The 20,466-nt window shown below is 48.5% G+C and overlaps 1 protein-coding gene across 2 annotated transcripts; it reads left to right on the forward strand.

The window, feature by feature from the left end:
• The first annotated feature begins 96 nt into the window (after nucleotides 1-96).
• tbc1d16 (TBC1 domain family, member 16) lies at nucleotides 97-19,235 on the forward strand. Of its 2 annotated transcripts, none has more exons than XM_040190975.2 (13): nucleotides 97-323; nucleotides 4,065-4,277; nucleotides 4,668-4,830; nucleotides 5,133-5,456; nucleotides 10,476-10,670; nucleotides 10,883-11,030; nucleotides 11,119-11,283; nucleotides 11,693-11,841; nucleotides 13,675-13,809; nucleotides 14,740-14,926; nucleotides 15,290-15,469; nucleotides 16,054-16,200; nucleotides 16,799-19,235. In XM_040190975.2, the coding sequence occupies exons 2-13, from the start codon at nucleotides 4,097-4,099 to the stop codon at nucleotides 17,084-17,086; spliced, it is 2,262 nt and encodes a 753-aa protein (XP_040046909.2). In that variant the 5' UTR covers nucleotides 97-323; nucleotides 4,065-4,096; the 3' UTR covers nucleotides 17,087-19,235. The 2 variants fall into 2 exon arrangements, with proteins under 2 accessions (XP_040046909.2, XP_077939965.1); XM_078083839.1 differs by lacking the exon at nucleotides 97-323 and adding an exon at nucleotides 2,389-2,487.
• The last annotated feature ends 1,231 nt before the right edge of the window (nucleotides 19,236-20,466 follow it).

Consider the following 20,466-nt stretch of genomic DNA (forward strand, 5'->3'; position numbering starts at 1 on the left):
GTCAGCTGCATCTTACAAATTAAAGCCCTTTTAAATTGCCCGAAGGCCTCAGCGCCGTGTTCCTCAAAAGGGAACTCTTATTTTGAAAGTTACCGGAAATGCAATACATATATTTTTCTGTGGGAAGAGCACCAGCCAAACGTGTGGTGTCACTGTCGGTAAAACACGGGGATACAAACAAACCCCACACTCCGCAAACAGCGGAGCTAAATCGGGGAGAAAAGACGGCGAAGCGACGCCGGTTTCCCGCCGCTTGGTCCTACCGGCCGCCCGCACAGATGGATGTCCGACCCGGGGTGTAGACTCCTGCCGCGGGACTGAAGGTGAGAGCTCAGCCGCTTTGGCCCCGATTTCTGTGCGCGTTCATTCATCTCTCCCGCTGGGAAACGGATGCACGGCAACCGGCGGAGAAGCAACGAGGGAATAATGTGTTAAAAAAACAAAAAAGTTTAAAGTTGCGTGTCAACGCCGACATCGTGAAATGGAACCAGCGGGCGTTTCGGCCGCTGGTTCTGTGTAGCTGATATCAAATATGCATGCTCAGGATGGTAACGGTACAGAGATCTGCTAAGCCAATGGCACACAAACACACGCATCTATATGTATACACACACATACACACATATATAAATAAATGTTGGCGTGTAAACAGTGCTGTGGTTGCAAATGGCCCATATCCGCCCGTCAGGGCAGTGATGGCTGATGGAGCATCGCGGCACGCCTCTACAGGCGGTGTTTGTGCGCTGAATCATTTCCCCACAGTCCGGCCGCTGACGGGACAGGGAGAGGCCACCTTCAACCAGCCGTGTCCTCAATGTAGATACGACTTTAGCCTCTGTGTGTGGGTCTCACACCGTTAAATCCCCCCCCCCCCCCAGTACAGGTGGTGGGAACAAGGTAAATCCCAGTACAACCTGATGGCATCTGGGAAATCATAACCACTTGGCAGTTGGATGTAACATGTTGTATGATATTCTTAATTATAGGATTTTATTTTCTCAACCATGTGTGAAATCATTCTAAACAGCGTTGGGTAAAATGCCGTTTAATACTAGAGAAGTGCACCCAGTGCATATCTCTGGTGTCTAGACACAAATTGGTTTTTAAGCCAAGATGTCTGCCAGCTTTTCGGCGCCCGAGTTTCTGCGAGGTGTGTGTGTGTGTGTGTGTACACAGTGTGTTTCATTAGCTGCTCCCCAAACACGCTGCAAACTAATATCCCCTCACTGTGCGCGCGGATGTGTTATCACACGAGGGCCCGGGGGGCCCATTGCAGAGTAGTGAGTGAGGAGTCGGCAGGCATTCAATGGCTGTATAATATAACGGGCTTTAGAAGGTGACGGGGTCAACGTGGCGCAGGGGTAGAGCGGGTGTGCCGAGAACCGCAAGGTTGGTGGTTTGTGCCCCGGCTGCTTCATGTCAAGGGGGCCCTGAGGAAGACACCTAACCCCTAATTGCTCCCCGGGCTAAAAGGTAAATGTAAGTCGGCAATGTAAGTCGCTTTGCATAAAAGTGTCAGCTAAATAACCTGTATTGTAATGTGTTTTGACAAAGTATGAGTCCCCGTAACCACGAGACGTCCTCGAGCGTGCAACCGTAACCGGTCATCCAAAATATAATGACGTGTGCTGCAGCAGGTCACGAGATCAGTCGCAGACAGACACGGAGGCGCACGCTCACACGCGATGAGCGCATGAAGATATGGACATGTTGAGTTTTAAAATATATTTTGATCAATGAAGTTTAGCCACGTTTTAACTTTGGCATTGTCATTCACTATCAGCTGGTTGCAGGGATTATGTTTTCTTTGGTTGTGTCTAAAAGGTGTGTGCCACATTTCAAAATGAGGGCATCTTAGGGCATACAAGTTGTACTTCTTCACATGAAGCTCATCAAAACACTTTTCCAGAGAGAGAAGTGCTTTCCACACTGAGTCACACATAACGTGTCCTTATAGTTCAGCCAGCCTTTCAGACTCGCACAAGAACTTTGTTTCTCAGGCCTCTCTGTGGTCTCCTTTCAGTTGCTGCAGGCATGTCCGTGTGCACCGCGGATGTAAAGGTTTCCCTTCAGCGTTCTCTCCTCTATTCAGATTCAAAGGCAGCGTGACAACTTAATTAATGCAGCCCAGTGGGGGGACCGAGAACCGGGCCACTTCCACACCCGCTGCTGAGTTTCCGTGGTGCAGGTTTATAGAGTTCATATTAAAAGGTCTCCTTTCGGAAGGCAATCTGTCAAAGAGTTGGGGGGGGGAGTGGCACCACGCTAGAGGTTGGAGTGTCTCGAGGAGGTGACCCGTTGCATAAAACCGTGTATGGTCGGGGGAGAGGAGAGGCATGGCGCGATCAGACGAGAATGAACCAGCACTATCAAACCCTGTAATCGCTTCCAGACCAGAATAACCTCAGAGAGAGCTGCACATTATTGCTGCTGTCACCAGGCCACTGGAACCAGCGGTTGAAGATGGAGGCCTGTCAGTAGGTGCAGGTAGCGTGTTTTTCAGTCCCTTGGTGTATTTGAAGCAGTTATCCTGCCTTGACTAGCCTAATATATTATCTGGATGTTAAAGAAATGGTGAATTCTGTTATGATCCAGTACATTAGAGTCCTAGTTGTGTGCAAAGTGCTTTGTAAATAAAGACTTTACTTTTTTTTTTTTACTTCTAAAACGTCAGTGAAGTGCAGGTGTGCCTGCACTGCTGTAATGTTTGATTCAATGAATACGACCCTCGATTGACTAACACCCTCCCCCAGTCTAGAAGGCCAGCAGGGCGTGTGTACTGCTAGCGCCGTTAGCGGTTAGCCAAACACACTGTGGCAGGCTGACCTACTAACAAGCTGTATAAGCATAAGCATGCGGCTTCGATGTATGCAAGATACAGCTGACTACGTCAGCTATCTACAACTGCTGCAGCGTGCGTTGCGGATTTTGAGCCAACTAAAAACCTGTTGATATTTCACCTGGCTAAAGTTCTATATACAGTGTGAAAAAAATCCTTTTATCTGTTATTCCAAAAAATATTGTGAAAATTTGAATATTCTAAAAAACCACAAACTGCTACACACCCAACGTTTTTAAATTTTAAACCAAATGAAGGCCTACAGTCGGGCTGCTCTCAGAGGTCAGCAGACTTCCTGTCTGCGGACTGGCATCAGGCGGTGGGGTTCCTGTCTAATCAGCCGGCGGTAAACATGCCCTCCGAGGAAAAAACAGGGAACATTCCTCAGATTGAGTGGGAAGCATGTGACGGTGTTCGGCCTACAAGAAGACGGGGCTCCGCACGCAAAGTGGGTCCAAAGGTACGGATCCACACGTCAAAGCAAAGGGAAAGCAATCGAGTCAACATGTTCTATGTGTACTTCCAACAACAACAACAACAACACAGTTCTGTGTTCTTTGACTCTTTGAGTAAAATCGCTTCAAGGTCTTTTCGAAAGAATGAAGCGTTTATCAACAAACGCACGTTCGTCTCATCACTCTGGAAGTAAACACACTGTACTTGTATATACGCTCCATGTCATCATTCACCCATTCACACCCTGATGACAGGAGCTACCACACACACACCCATCAGGGCCACCCGTCCATCAGTGACTTAACATCCACACGCTGTGGTCAAAGTGTCCTGCCCGAGGACACCTCGGCATCGCGGGTCGGCCGGACCTCTGACTCCCCGCTCACCCGCGGCCGCCCGCAGTTTGTGAAACGGCGGCGCTGCGACACCACAGCGATCCCGGTGACATCTGTCGGCCACCGATATCCGCTGGGGAAATTTCACACGTGTGTTTGCACACGTCTTTGTGTGCTGTTTGCAGAAGGCGGGAGCTGTTTGTTCACACACTGTATCCGCAGATCCCGTCAATGTGTCTGTAAGCGCGGGTGTCTGGGAAGAAAACGGGTAGAGGGGGGACGGGGGGGTTGAGCTGCTGCAGAGAGGACACTGCAGTGAGTACGGAGGAGGTGAAGTGTAGGTGACGAGGAAGTGTAGCAGTCCTCTGCTGTAGTGTCACGCTATCTTTTCCCTCCCTCTCTCTCTCTCTCTCTCTCTGCTCCGCGGCGTCCAGACGATGGGCCCAGCGTCCCTGTTCTTCAGGAGATGTCTCTGGGTCGGCTGCTGCGACGCGCCTCCTCCAAGGCCTCCGACCTCCTGACCTTCAACCCCGGGGCGGCGGGCTCGTCGCTGCGCTCGGGCTTGGACGGCGAAATCATCTTCTCCAAGAACAATGTGTGCGTGCACCCGGCGGAGCCGCTGCCCGGCCTGGCGGAGCACCACCCAGGTCAGGCCAAGGTTGAAACGTGGTGTTAGGACCTTAATGTGATTGTACCGCCAAATGTCCCGCCGTCAGCTGCACACGGGCGTTTCTAAAGCTTGTCCCTTATACTCCTTTATTACTATAAACTCCTTTTTTACCAAGACTCAAATATACCCGCTTTGTTTGTGCATCACATGTGTGACTGTGACCTCGTGGTAGCGTGAACACAAGGAGCATTTCCTTCTTTTTCCCTTATCATCTCGTGATCCCCTGTGTGTGTGTGTGTGTGTGTGTGTGTGTGTGTGTGGTTGGTTTCAGGCCTCTCTGGGTGTGTCCTCTTTGTGTGTTTTTATCTCAGGTTTCATGTTTGTCTTTTGTGTGACAGTTTCATGAAACGTGTCGTCATTTTTGCAGGCTACCTCTGCGTCCACACGGAGAAGGATGAGAGCGTAGGCACCACTCTGATTCTCACCTGGGTGCCCAACTCCCGCATCCAGAAGCAGGACGAGGAGGCGCTGCGCTACGTGACACCGGAGAGCTCGCCGGTCCGCAGGAATGCGCGGCGCCGAGGCCGACGGTAGGAGAGGCGTTTCTTAAAAAATGGGGACACCTCGACGCCACCCATTGATCCCCCTTGAGGCCTCGAGTTGGTTATTTTTTCAACAGTGGCACGAGGGGGAGGAGTTTGTACAACTGAGCCCCCAATAAGAACTTCACCAAAATGTCTAAATGAATTAAAGGGTTAAAGTTGTAATCGGAAAACACAGACAACTCACAAAGTAGCCCGCCCCTTAAGCATACCCGGATTTTACTACAAATGGTTCATAATTCACTTTTTAATTAACAAGAAGAAGATTTTAAACGATTGAAACGTTGCAGGCCCCACTGCCACCACCCGGCGGCCCAGGAGGAAGACGAGGACGAGGAGCGGAACATCACCAGCGGCGCGGCGGCGGAGAGCCCCGGGCTTCAGGCGGCGGCGGGAGCGGATCCCTCCTCCCACCACCAGCAGCAGCAGCAGCAGCAGCTGCCGTCGGCGGGGGAGGAGGGCGACGAGGGCTCCTGCGAGCTGTCGGACGAGGTGAGTCGGGACAGCACCATGGGTTCCGACTCGGACACGTTCTCCTCGCCGTTCTGCCTGTCCCCGGTCAGCGAGGCCCTCTGCGAAAGCAGCGGCTCCGTCTTCCTGGACAGCGAATGCAGGTGAGTCGTCGGCAGGGAGTGGGCCTCGCCCATGGGTCTGTGGTGTTATTCATAAAACTGATCAAATAAGGGTTGTTTTTGTGCCTCATATTATCAAAAATTGCTTTGATTTGGCACCTGGGAGATCAGTTGCCGGTCTCACCCTCCTCTCTCTCACCTTGGGAAGAAGTGTTTTCATTTCTATGAAAAGTCCTCATTGGTAGTTGAAGGATCTTTTTGTTGGTCAATTCAATAATGAGGTGATTTTCTGACTGGTGTAGTGTAACAGACATCCAGCAGGGGGCGCTTGTGAGACTTTACTATTGTCACTGCTATTTCCCTTGTGGATCTCCCCATGTTTTTTTGTTTTTTTTACATTATAATTTCAATGACAACTCATAATTTGACCGTTTTTGTAAGTAAGCAGCTGGCTGTTATCACTGCACTGCTTGACGAGATTTATTTAGTGTCTCAGAGCGCAAAGGATGCTGTCTGCGGCGTTTAGTGACGGAATCGTATCGCCTGCAGCGTTGCGTACATATTTAATATCCAGTGATCTCTCCGACGGTATCTGGTCTCTAACCCGCTGGGGATTAATTGTGCTCGATGCCACTTGGGTGCAAGAGCAGAGCATGTGCCGTCTGATGTAAACGCGTCTGTGGCAATAAGTAGTCCCATATTGTTTACTCCAGTTGGTCATTTAAACGGTCATTGTCAGGCCTTTGTTAATAATGAAGCATGCTGCAGATTGCTGTTCAGCTTAATAGAGCTTAATTACGTGGCTGCTTTTGTAATTATTGTGCAAGGCAATTACAGAAGCAGGCAGCCTAAATGAGGTTGACAAGATAGTAGAAAAACAACATGAAGAATAATGCGAGACAATCGGGAAAACTGAGTCTCAAATTAAGGTCGCAGACTTCAATTTGAAATGTACAGGGTCCAAAATGTTTTGTTCTGTTCAAATTACATTTATTACGTTCATACGTGAGGTTTATTCCTCTTTTTTGGGGTTTACAAAATAAATAAAATTGCATTGACCAGGTCCGTATCTGAGACCTACACTAAATGAAATGCCACATCGCTTTATTTCACTCGGGAGGCACTGATTGAACTTTTTTGGGTTGGGATTTCATGGTGCATACAGGTGAACCTCGTAAACTCACGCTGTTGTTGCAAAGTGCCCTCATGCCGGTCCAGTCAGTCTTCTTTGTGTGTTGATAAAGGGTTTGTGGCCAATGTCTCCAATGAGTTGCTCCTTTTCTAAATATAACCCCCCCCCCCCCCAAACAATAGTTCACATTCAGTCAGATGTGATCTCCTTAAGCCGTTAAAGTCGCTTTTGTTGGTCTGGAAGTGATGCAATATATTGAGTTAAAAATGTTCCTTCCGATTAATTCAGAGAAAGGGTTATTTTTGTCAGACAGATTTAGTGGCCGTTCTGGGTGTGCAGTAAAATAATTTAAGTCGTGTGTGTCTGTTGTAAAGTGAGTGGGCTTTCTCTGTGTGTGTGTGTGTGTGTGTGTGTGTGTGTTATTCCTGGTGCCACTACATTTTCACTATGATTTGTATAATACTCAATATACTACAGAGCAAAGGTGTAAAATGTGCATTCAGTTACACTAAACTACCACAAGGTGGAGCCAAAGAAAATAAGTAACTTGTGAGTGATCATTTTCCCTCTGAGGCCACGTGGTGGCTTCCTGCGCTGCACTGGGACTGACATCAGGTAGATGGATGACTTCTAGCTGGGGTGGGGGGCATGAAATGTTATTTTAAGGTCAAGATGGGCTCCTAAAGCCGCGCGGTCAATCTGACTGTCTCATGATGTCACAGATGGCACGAAATAGCCCCCTACCCCCCCCCCCAAAATCCTACAAAACCCACAGCCTCAGACCGCTCTCTAATCAAGCGAAGCCATCTGGACGGCGATCGTGTTGCTGCTCGGACCCTTCGGCCGCTCGACTTTATAATTCCCTCCGTGGCCGTTTCCTCACGCAGCTATTTGGCCCGGACTCGTTGCCCAGAATGTGTGAGCCTGTGTCAGAGTGTGTGTGTGTGTGTGTGTGTGTGTTTAGGCCTCTCTGTCTCTTTTTTTTCTGAACCACTCTCAGAGCCCGGCTTGCAGTAAGTGCATGTGTGACTTGGCAGCACGCTCTGTTTCACAGCTTCTAACCTTTTTACGCTGTCTTCCTTGTCTTCCTCCATTCCTCGGTGTCTCCTCTCATCCTCTCCCTCCACCAACCGTCCGCACCTTCCTCTCTTTATTTTGCATCCCGTCCATTTTTTTTTTTTGCTCATTCTCGGCCTGTTTTTCTCTATCTTTCTGCGTTGCCCGCCTCTCGAATATCTTACACTCCTCCCCCCCCCCCCCCCCCCCCCCCTCCCCTCCCTCACCAAAGTCTGTGTGAAGCCCTTTGATTCCCAGTGCTTCCCGGGGTTGTTGTGCTGGGCTGAATGTCAGCTCCCCGGATTAGAGGACTGAAGAGCGCGGAGCAGCATGCCAGAACCCGGGAACTCACTCAATCTTTCTTTTTCTCTCTCCTGCTTTAATTGACACTGTTAAGGGGCCAGGAACTGGAAACATGTCACTTGGAATCATTCAAAGAGAAAGGACCCCGTATGGGAGAACGGGAGCGGATGAAACGTGGAAGTGGGGAGGGGGGGGGGGGGGGGGGAGAAGAGGAATCCACAGCGAGTTCCTTTAAAGTTGAACGGTAGTTCATGAGGCCGCTGGTGAGCGTCAACGTGCGCTGCCCTCCTCAGATGGCGTTGGCATGTGATTGTTGTGTGTGTGGGAGCGACGTGCTTGGCTTTTGGGCTTGTGCTTGGGCCTGAAGCAGCAACCGTTTATCACCGCTCACATGTACGCGTAGCACAGATTTCCAGTTGAAGACATTGAACTTTGCTTTTCTTGTTTTTTTGGAGGGGTGAATTGTCCCTTTAAAAAAAAATGCTTTACAGAAAGAAAACCCTGAATGAGTTAAATGAACATACCCTGGAATCAATGTTGTAAAGAGGCGGGGAGATGCAGTCAGGCACTGCAGTAACCTCAGGACGTTATTATTACCCCCCCCCCCCCCCCCCCCCACACACACTAGTAAGAGTCCCACATCTGGCTCTTCTGGGACTATTGGAACACAGCGTGATTCATAAATACGACAAATGTCTGCTGTTTTCTCTCCAAACTTCAAACTGTACTGACCACTTTCCGATGTTGGCACTACGGAGAGCCCCTCACCCCCTCCTTCCGCCTCCTTCACCCAAGCCCCCACCCTCCACCCTCCACCCTCCTCATCGCTCGAGGGATTAGCTGAAGGGCCTCTGAGTCCCTGCAGGCTTGTAGCACTTGGTCCTGGTTCTCAGGGTGACCTGGCAGCACCCCCCCCCCCCACACACACACACACACCTCCCCCGCCCCCCCTTGTGTATGTGGAGAGAGGTGTTATGAAGGGCCTCGGGGCAGTCTGGATCTCACCCCCGGGGGCCCGGTGGGACGCGCTGGATGCAGCAGCCTGACTCCGTCAAAACAGCTTGTTTACACGCTGCACTCTTGTGTACAGTTTGCGTTAATCACGCCGCAGAGTTCCCGCTCGCAGCGGCGTGAGGCCGAGAAGCATGTGCTTCCTCGCCACAATTTTCCAATGTTTTTTTAGCACTTTTATTTACATGGGGAGAAACGCTACGGCCGTCCTTTTTTTAAAGTATATTTCCGATGGCTCGGCTTCCCTTCCAGAGGCGTCCGGGCCCCCCCCCGTGTCCTCGTGTTCCACAGCCTGCTTAGTTGCGTGATACATGAGACGGAGAGCAGTAAATCACTGGATAGCAGAGGAAACTGCAGCCTGGATTGATCAGCCTTGTTATTTTCCCCATCTGCGTACGGGGAAATGATTAGCCGGATATGATTGACTCAGGGTGGACCGGATTAGATGCGGCCGGCCGAGCCGCCTCTTGTGTTCCCCTGTAACGTTGGTGTGCATTGATAGATAGACGGTGGTTTTCTTTGTCATTTCTTCCCTTAATTGAGGACAAAAAGAGGCTTCCAGACACATTCATACAAAACAGACAAACGGCAGTTTTTTCTTTTTTTCTTTTCTTATAATCAACAATAATATCAATGACGTTTTCTAAATTCTTGTTGTGGTTATTTAAATGAATGTGTTTGAGTGGTTTTGATAGTCGTAAGTGAATAACTTCATGTAGACGTCTACTCCTCAAATGTCAGCGGGTTTAGCACATTTCTGTTTCTCAGCATTAGCACGTCTTGAGACGTGTTCGAGAGAGCATTATGGTCATTAGCTATGGTCAATTTGTGTGTGTCTGTGTGTGTGGGTGTAGGTGTGTGTGCAAAGGCCTTAAACATACTAGCCAGTGATTCGGATCATTCAAATCTGTGTGTGTGTGTGTGTGTGTGTTTTCTGTGGTGCTAGGTGAGGATTTGTGTTGGTCACATGCAAAGCTTTATCTTTTTTCTGTTGTTGTCGCTTGTGTGCTTGTTTCTCTGTGTGTGTGTGTGTGTGTGTGTGTGTGTGTGTGTGTGTGTGTGTGTGTGTGTGTGTGTGTCCTTCTGCAGTAGAAGATCCCTTGGCTCAGGTTTCAGTGCCGGGAACAACATGCTTGCCATGGGGGAATGACAGGGGAAATTGTACTGCAGACAGTGTGATTTGTGTGTGTACCAATTTCCTAGTTTGTGTGGGTTTGTGTGTGTGTGTGTGTGTGTGTGTGTGTGTGTGTGTGTGTGTGTGAGTCCTCACAAGCCTCCATGCATTCCTCCCATTCTCAGCTTCTTGGTTGAACCATACTGAGACACAAACTATATGTCTGCACAATTGTTGCTGGGCTCAACACTGCTGGCAGCTGTCTGCACTGAATTTGTTATCAATGTCCCTCGTGGAAGAAGCACAAGAAAAGAGAAATCTTTAATCTCGACGGGAAAAATATTTATCGTTACTTTGATTACATGGAAATCACTAAATTCCCCTCAGCTCAATTAAGTAAAAAAAAAAAAAGTGTATGTTTTCTCTCTGTTATTTTTTCCGCCAGGGAGCTTTGCGAAGAGTCAATGACTCACTCCGTGAGCTCCGCCTCCAGCCTGGACAGCCACGCCCCCTCCGAGAGTGGCGGCCAGTCGCACGGCGCGCGTTGGGAGGAGCAGCAGAAGGTGCTGGTGCTGGAGCAGTTGTGCGGCGTTTTCAGGGTGGACCTGGGCCACATGCGGTCGCTGAGACTCTTCTTCTGGTCAGTGGGAGGGGGGGGTACAAAGGTCACGGGGGAGGTCATGACGGGATTGTCTTGTTGCGTTTCTGTGCAGCGGATCGCGACGGAGTCAATTTGTTTGTTTATTCATAATAAGAAAGTAAGAATTGAAAAGCGGTTTTACTCCCGCTCCCACAAACACATTCCTTTCAAACCTCAATGTTGTGCCCTGATGTTGTTTTGCTGCGGCGCAGCGATGAGGCGTGTACCAGCGGCCAGCTGGTGATCGCCAGCCGAGAGAGCCAATACAAGATCCTCCACTTCCACCACGCCGGCCTGGACAAGCTGGCGGAGGTCTTCCAGCAGTGGAAGTGCTGCAGGGAAACTCAGCTTAAAGACCAGGTCTCATCTAAACTCCCATCCAGTTTCATTTATTACCCCCCCCGCGCCGCCCCCACCCTCATGCTCACCCGCTCCCGCTATCCGCCAGGTATCCGATGAGAAGTCCTGCATGCAGTTTTCCATCCAGAGGCCCACGCTGCCGTCGGCTGAGACCCACCCGGAGGAGAAGCTGTATCGCCGGCTGGACGTCACCTCCTGGCTACGTCACCTCAACCACAACGGGCAGGTGGAGGAGGAGTACAAGCTGCGCAAGGTACGTGTGCGCCTGTTTTTACAGCCCTGTTTTTCTAAGCTGCGCGTTCTCCTGCATTGGCTGCTGACAAACTCGAAGGCATATTGAAAGCGACGGCCCGCGCGGTGGAACTCTCAGTTTGTATCAGCGCCTCGGGCGCGTAGCTACTCAGAGGGTTGTTCTTGGCCATCGTCCCCCTTCCCCCCCCCACCGTGTGAGTCATCTGACTGCCCTCGGATGAAGGTTTACCACCTTGCTGAAATGACTCAGCGGCAGTTATAACACGTGAGCAGAAGCATTTCCTCTGTCACGACGTACGCGTAGGAGAACAGAAGAGCTCTGTGAAAGAACCCGTCTGCTGTAGTTCAGTGAGGTGATGGTGGAGTACAGTTTGACGTGCTCACTGTCGCCTCCCACTTTTTCCCGCCAGGCCATCTTCTTCGGCGGTATTGACCCGTCCATCCGTGGCGAGGTGTGGCCCTTCCTGCTGCACTACTACAGCTATGACTCCACCTCTCTGCAGAGGGAGGCCTGGAGGCTGCAAAAACGCTCCCTCTACCATGACATCCAACAGAGGAGGTGGGGAACAGGGCGACATGTACATGTACATATGTGTGTGTGTGTGTGTGCCATTTTTTTATTTGAAAAAGTCCGCCCAAGAAGCAGCAGATCGGCCGGCAAGCGCTCAGTCAGTCGACCATCAAACCGCACGTGAGTCTGATTGTGGATCCGCATCGCGGGCACCGAGCAATCGATCGGCACAATCAGGGAAGTGTTAACGGGGAGAGGGGGGGTGTGAAGTAAAAGGTCTCTGGAGAGAAAACATGTCAGCAGTTATCAGATCATATAGAAGGAAAACACACACACGCACACACACACACACACACATCCTCTTCATTTATCTCCACCTACGTGCACACCTTTATCGAGTGTGCACGTATTTCCACGCGTTTGGTCTGTCATTAATATGATAATAGGGCAGGTTTTCGTCTGTGAGTGCGTCAGAAGGTCTTATCAAAGGTGATGATAATTAGAGCCCTCCTTCTGACTCTGATGCGGATTCCTTTTAAAGACCATTTTGACTCCGGGCCCCACGGTTGATCTTTACAGGAGCAGGTTTACGTGTCTGTGCTTTGGCTCCTTGTCTCCTAACCTCGTGTCCTTCCCCTCATCTGCGATAACCAGCAGCCGCAGAGGGAAAGCGGCGCGGCTGTAACCACTGCGGATGTGGAAAAAGGGACATTGTGGAAAAACTTGGAGGAGATTATTATTCTTTTTTTAATTTAGCTCAATATATGTATCAGTTTTATGCAAAAATTAGGAAAACGAAAGGTTAAACCAAACCGTCACATCTATTTAGTTCATACTGTGGTGCATTGGCTGGATTTAACATCAGTTTATTTGTGGTATATTTGTCATCTTACAAGCTGCTTACTAAATAAGGAGGGCTCTTTTGAAGAGGAAGTGCTTTTATTGCATTTATGGTGCACCACGGAATAGATTTAAATAAGCTCTATTTCTAAGAGAAAGGAAAGTGAATTTCTCTCCGTCAGTTACTTCATAGATGTGCTGCTGGATACGTAGCCCAGGTTTGTGCTTGAATAATGAAATGGAATCAGAAATGATTCCTGAATTATCAAAGTAATTAAAATGTGCTCAAACCCGAGGCACTTAAGCAATTAACGTAAGAGTTTCTGCATTGCGTTAATGAAATGGAGCTTGTTATATGTTAGAAGCACTGCGTCATGCTTCGTTTTTAGTAGTGAATTATGTTCTTATTTAATATTCTTACGTTAATGCAGCTATATTGTTGCTCAACCACACCAGGCGCAGACATTTTAAAGTGATGAAAACATGTGCCTGTCCTCCAGAGAGACAGATAAGAACCAGGTCCACCCCACAAACACCCGGCGTTGAAGCTGCACAGTTGCGTGGCGTTGCATCAGGTGTGCGCTCACTATTCCTGGTGGGGCCACATGGAAAACAAACATTGTTAATTAAATCCCCTCTGCTTGTTAGGGCTCGGGTACATTAGTGCCAAACACAGACTACATGCTAATAACGTTCGGAGGGATGGGTGGTGGTTTTATGGTTGTGGTTTTGTCCCCAGTGGAGCACTGAAACACCCCTTCAGTCCTCTGCTTGCCCCCCCCCCCCACACACACACATTTTGTAATTCATATGCTGCTAACCATTAGCGTTTCACACCAGAGTGACATTTGAGGTTAAGATTGTTTTTTTTGTTTTTTTTTTATCCATCCCAATTACCTTAATTTCCTTAGAGATGGTTTCTGAAAACTTTCTTAAACTTTCTTTTTGAATCCGTCACGATTCACTCTGGAAACCTCTTTAGTGTAAGAAAACCACTGCGGTTAATTCTTTGCGCTTTTCCATTCCCGCCTGGTGTTCCAGGTTGTCCATGAGCCCGGAGGAGCACATCGAGTTCTGGAGGAAGGTCCAGTTCACTGTGGATAAAGACGTGGTGCGAACGGACCGCAGCAACGACTTCTTCAGAGGGGAGAATAACCCCAACGTGGAGATCATGAGGTCAGACTGCCTCCTTCTTTCCTCCATCACCCCTGATCTCCTCTCAATCTGCCCCCATCACTCCCATCACTCCCATCACTCCCATCCCTCGGCCCGACACACAGGCGTACCTTCTCATTTCATATTCTGAACCCTGGGGGAGCCGCAAATGAGTTCCATGCTTTATTGACTCTGACTAAGCCGCCGGAGTACTTTGGATGCGTCCTCGGAGCTAATGGCTTTCTAAACGAGGAGCGAGAGGATTTAAATAGCATATTAGTTTAGTGACTCTCTCATCGAGCCTCCTGGTGTTTGTCGAGGTGTTACGTCCTACGCTGTATGTGGGGGGGTCCTGCCCCCGTGTCCAGATGCACAGCACTCATCTCATGCTCCCATTGTACTCATGTGTCTTTCTACTCGCCATCCCGTCTAAGAATTCTACTTTATTTTGAGATTCTTTGTTTCCCAGAAGCACAACCGCTGCCCCCCCCCCCATTCTCATAGTTTTTTCCAAGTGACTATTTTTGCTGTTAATATTTCACCCATAACAATAAAAATGGGTCTTCAGGGCTTTCCCTTTGTTGTACACTCCTTACTAATGCATGAGGACTGTCATGGGAAGTTTACTTCAAAGTAATACACACACATACACACATATAATAAATATATATATATATATATATATATATATATATATATATATATATATTATATGTGTGTGTAAGAAAGATCATTAATTAGCTCCCTGGTTACCAGGGGGTCGGCATAGCAACTGCTCTGGGTTTGGCATGTTTTTCTGGGCATTACACACATGTCGGATCATACAGGGCGGGACGGTACTTTATACTTTAGAGCGGTTGGGCGGTGCTGCAAACTCACGAATGGAGGAGACGAAAAAAATCGTTTATACATTTCTGCATGTTCTCGTTCTTGACCCCCCCCCCCCCCCAGGCGGACCCTGCTCAACTACGCGGTGTTTAATCCAGACATGGGCTACTGCCAGGGCATGTCTGACCTGGTGGCCCCCCTGCTCACCGAGATCCAGGACGAAAGCGACACCTTCTGGTGCTTCGTCGGCCTCATGGAGAACACCATCTTCATCAGCTCACCCCGTGACGACGACATGGAGAGGCAGCTGGTAGGATGTTCCCGTGTTAGTCTGGGAGACGGACTAATGTCAGATCGTATCGTAGGAGAGGAAAAGAGACGGAGATATGCTTTTAGGTGCAGTGGAGTTTTCTCTCTCCGTCAATTGTAAAATATAAAGACATATTACGATATAAAAACGTCAATTTACTGTCATGCAACATCAATACTTGTGCTGTATTACCGTCATATCCCTACATAGATATTATATCTATATTCTGCCGAGCCACTTGTGTGCGTTAGCGAACCCTGACCCGGAGAAGCACCACTTCCCAGTAACAGAACAAAACCTCACCAGAAAGCGGTCGATTTGTGTTTTGTGAGACGACGCGTGTGCTTTCTGAACCGCCTCCAGATGTACCTGCGCGAGCTGCTGCGTCTCATGCTGCCTCGCTTCCACCAGCACCTGACCGGGCTGGGGGAGGACGGCCTCCAGCTGCTCTTCTGCCACCGCTGGATCCTGCTCTGCTTCAAACGAGAGTTCCCCGACACCGAGGCCCTGCGCATGTGGGAGGCCTGCTGGGCGCACTATCAGGTCAGTTTTGGGAAGGAAAACTCGATGGTGCAGCACCACGTTTCTCATTATTCTTCAGTGAGCGTGAAGAAATGCAATTGTAACATTGTTTGACATTAGAAAAAGAGGCCATGTTATCCCTTTTAAAGCTTGTCACCACAGACTGGGGTACGGTAATCCTCCTAAGTGCGTATAAAATGTCCTTAGTTTGGGGGTTTGATGGGTTTTATTCATCGGTGATCCTTTTGGTTTAGTTAATTCAACTAATGATATAATCACACATTTTGATTTAGTTTGAATGGATACATTTAAAAACTGCAGCTTTACAATGTGGACTCTACAAACGAAGAGGGCCTGTCAATGGAAGTAATATTTTCTCATAGTACCTCAACTGAAATGAAATGACACATCTTCTTACCTGAACTCATCCAGCTTTTAAGTTTTTATTTTATTTCTCCTCCTCCTAATGCCCCGGGTTTCACTGTAAACTGCCCTGCAGATCCGTGACCTTGTTGTCATTAGAATTAAATAAAAACACGCTAATTAACAAATGTCTTGTCTTTAAGTAACAACCTGCTCACTTCCCTCTTTCCTTCTCCGCATAGACGGACTACTTCCACCTGTTCCTGTGTGTGGCCATCATTGTTCTCTACGGGGAGGACGTGACCGAGCAGCAGCTCGCCACCGACCAAATGTTGCTCCACTTCAGCAACCTCTCCATGCACATGAACGGAGAACTGGTGCTACGCAAGGTATGCGAGGGCTCCACCATGTCCCCAGTGTGCACCCAGAGCCAATAGCTTTTCCATTCGTCCGAATGGTATTTGAATAACCGTTGCATTATGACCACGCCGGTGGCAATTCCTCGGCATGTTTGATTCAAATCGCCGTGTCGTGTCTGCGCAAGGAAGCGCCGTCCCGATGCTGCAGCCGTGTCGTGTTGTGACACAGAGACCCGCCCACAGAGGCCTTGGGCTGCTGCGTGGGACGCTGCCCCGCGGCCAAGCAGAGGATTTATGATCTGCATCCCCTGCTACTGTGTTTGGGCGCCGGCCCTCATCTTTATGGATGCTGCGTCAGAGCCACAGGCGCGCTGCTCATTCCTGCATGCAGCAGACGTAACTCCCTGTGCCGTTCGCTTGGGGTTTTGTGTCGGCTGCGCGTCGGCTTTTCAGCTCTAGGTGCCACTCTACTCGGCATTGCTTTGTTTCCTCGGTCGGGGGTGTACATTTTATTTCAACATTTTATCCTCTATGTTAGACATCTGCATGAAGCTATTTTCAATGCCCAGTTGCTTTCCCCATTCAATATAAATGAGTGCATCTTGCCTTCTTTGCCTTGCTCTTCCAGGCCCGCAGCCTTCTCTACCAGTTCCGCCTGCTACCCAGAATCCCCTGCAGCCTACATGACCTTTGTAAACTGTGTGGCCCGGGGATGTGGGACAGCCGCTACATCCCCACCGTGGAGTGTTCAGGTGAGCACCCGGACTCCCAGAGCTGCCCCTATGGAGGCACCTCCACCCCCCAGCCCTCCTCCCCCTCCCTGTCCTCCTCACCAAACCCCGCCCCCACGCCGCCGCTAAAGGGTAAGAAAGGCTCCAAAACCCGGGACATTTTTACCTTCCGGAAACCGTCCTGAGAAGAAGCCCACGGGGAGCGTCGCTGGTCCGGTTTTTGCACCCTGAATCCCTGAACTACGCGCCGCCCTCTGGCTGCTCGCCCCGCTTCTAGTTTCCCCACCTGACTGAGGATGTCGGCCTCTCGATCCTTCCACCAGGAACAACGAGGAGCACTGCCTTAACAGAATTATATTTGCCAGGCGAGCCCCAAAACGGGGGCTTTCCTGCTGGAGGCAGAAAGGACAATCGGCGGCCGCAGCCTCGGTCCGGAGCGGCTTCAGGTCCGGGTCTGCTGCTGGCTTGGCGTTCCTCCAGTGGGCACGGGGTCACGTCAGGGTCTCAGCCAACCGGCCTGAAATCCAGCCGACTCTGACCGAGGGGGGGTGAAGTGAAAACTGGAGATTCATTCACAGGACTTGAACTTGAGCTTCTCCAAACAGTGGCGTGTTCTCACAATGGAATATGTGTGTGGATATCAGATGACATGTGCATATCTCAAGCCTGAGTCGGACACATTAAACATGAAATCCAAACCTTCTGCGTTAACAAAGAAGGGTTGGCCTACAAATAGGATTATAACGAGTTACCTTCTGAGTTTTGTTTCTTTCTTTCCAAACAAGTGAATGTTTGCGTTTATTTCAGCGGTTTCAAATATTTAGCAATACTATATCCTTGCATGAAGTGTTCCTGACATATAGAGGGCACGACTTGTTTGTTGGAAAACACCAAAGCCCAAAACACAAGTTAGAATGTGTTTACACAACAAACAGCCACATCGCGATAGGGCTCCGCTTATTTCCATTCGTGTCATTTGTGTTATAATGTTTTGTCCCGGCAGGCGGGTGCCTCCGGGCTAAAGAGTGACCCGGGCTAACCGTTTGGACCACGCCGCCGTGAGAGAGCGCTCCGTGTCGAGTGGTCGATGGACACGAAGCCGCCGTCTTTCCAAAGAAAGGATAGAGCTTGTTTTTACCCTGACGGAAAAACTGGCGGCTTGGTGGTTTTTACTTGAAGTTTGGTCTTTTTTGTGTTGAACCATGTTTACACAGTGTGTGTGTTTTTTTCTTTTTTTCTTTCTCTACTTTCACACCTTACACTGCAAACGCACTATCAACACAGAGAATCAGTCCACATGAATGTATCTGGGGGATTTCGTGCTTCTTTTTACTCCAGTGTGTGTGTGTGTGTGTGTGTGTGTGTGTGTGTGTGTGTGTGTGTGTGTGTGTGTGTGTGTGACCCCCCCACATCTGGTAATGAGTTGGAGAACAGCCATAGAGAGCCTCCCTGCCTCCCCCGCTGACCAGTCTCTTTAATTCTAGCAGTCATCATGGGGAGCAGGAGAGAAGGAAAGTGAAGCTGGCGCTTTAGAGGAAAAGAAATAAAAAAATAAAGTGTGATCCAAGCATAGCGCGGAGATCTGCATCTCGCCTTTTGTGAGTGGGGAAAAAAAAAGGGTCTTCACTCGGAGGCTTTTGCTTCACAGCCTTTGAGTGACGTCCCCCGGCGCTAAAAACATCGTCAAATTGCTGCTAAAATATCACATCGAGACCTTCAATCAGCCCCCCCCCACCTCTTTCTCTCTTTCTCTCTCTCGCTACGTCTCTTGTGGTCTCTTTCGCTCAGCAAGCAGACTCTGCAAATGACATTTGTAGCTGCTCCTTCTCCCTAATAGTTATCACGTGCATGCGCGCTCTGGAAAGACCCGCAGAGTTTAAAAAGAGTAAAGTCAGAGATGCACGATGGGAAAGTAATCAAAACTGTGTGGGTGAGTTTTTTTTCTTGTTTTTTTTTCGCCCAAAATCCTCATTGAAATCACATTGTCTACAGACACCGTATGTCACGATATCAACATCCGCTCCTTGTTCAAGGGGCTTTGACCATCACTGAATGTACAATGTCGCTGATCTCTACGGTATGTTGGTGAATCACTGTACACACCTCAGAGAAGAATGCTATTCTTATTATTGGTATTAAAAACACAGATGTACTTTCGAAAAGCAGGTCTTGAAAATGATTTACTGAACAATATATGAGCAAGCGTTGAATTGAAGGCTTTTTGACAGTTAATAACTTGTGATTGTGATCTGATTCTGAGTAAAAGAATGCTGGATTTACAGAGGCACCACCAGTATGTTCGGTCATTAAATACCGCTCATGTTATAGCATAAACTCTGTGTATTGTTTTCTAATTAATGAAGTAAACACAGGGGACATTATGAATATAGAAGGAGTAATTTACGAAACCAAATGTATTCATACCGAAAATATTACCATAATACTATTAGTTTGGAATAGGAATAGATTTTCAACCACAAGGCTTATTTGCATATTTCTGGTTTCCTTTTGAAAAAAGTTACGGACTATGAATCCAAAATTCAGCCTTCTGTCACCATTATTGAGTGAATTAAAATGAATTAAATGGGGGAAAAGTATGATTTTAATCCCGTCTTCGTATATAATCAAAATTTCTGGATAACATCACCATTTGTTACATGAATACGATGCATCTGATGATGCATTTAACTGTAAATTTAACGACAACAAAATATTTGTTCATGAAGGCAAACTCATGTTCATGTTACGGCCATATGTACGCCTCCTAAAGAACGCAATATTGAGTAATAAACCCAATTCATAATTCATGTGACTGAAGAGCTCGATGCTTTAAGGGCAGATGCAAAGAAATTTTTTTTTCTTCTTGCAGCTGCTGAATGGGAGAAAACAGAATTTGTGTGCTACTTAAAAAAATAAACTATACCTTCATACATTCTAGTACAGTTGTAGTTAGATGATATATTTCTAAACCCCTCAAAGAGCTTTTCTCCAATCTAAAGCACGACACACGTGCTGCCCGAAGCAGCCGGTGCAGACAAACTGGTTGTTTGTAGTCTGCCTTCCTTTAACTCGGCAAAGATGAAAAATATGAGGCGTGAATTCTTCCTCACGGGGGATTTCCATTCCAGTTTTCTAACAAAAAAAAAAAGCCTCCCATGAGAAAATGCGGCAAGCAGACCTGGTGGGCATCCCATAGTTAAGCCCACAGTCTTATCAGCCTCTGCTGTTTGTTGTGGCTGCTTGATTGTGTGTGTGTGTGTGTGTGTGTGTGTGTGTGTGTGTGTGTGTGTGTGTGTGTGTGTGTGTGTGTGTGACGGCTCAGCGATCAACTGACGGTCACAGCTGTGGAGATAACATCAGATACTTCCATCAGGCGGCTGCCACCTTGGGAGAGAAAGTAAGACTCTCGGGGAACGGCTGTGGTCGGCAGGTAGTCTGGTTCAGTCACTGTTTCCAGTGAAAAAAAACAACCCAAACATACGTGTTACAGGATGTTTTTTTTGGCAAATACCGTCCAAGCGGTTGGGAATATTTTTGCTCCCTTATCATCTCTTTCTCGTCTCTG

The sequence above is a fragment of the Gasterosteus aculeatus genome, chromosome 11, assembly GCF_964276395.1.
Source record: "Gasterosteus aculeatus chromosome 11, fGasAcu3.hap1.1, whole genome shotgun sequence".
In the NCBI taxonomy this organism is placed as follows: Eukaryota; Metazoa; Chordata; class Actinopteri; order Perciformes; family Gasterosteidae; genus Gasterosteus; species Gasterosteus aculeatus.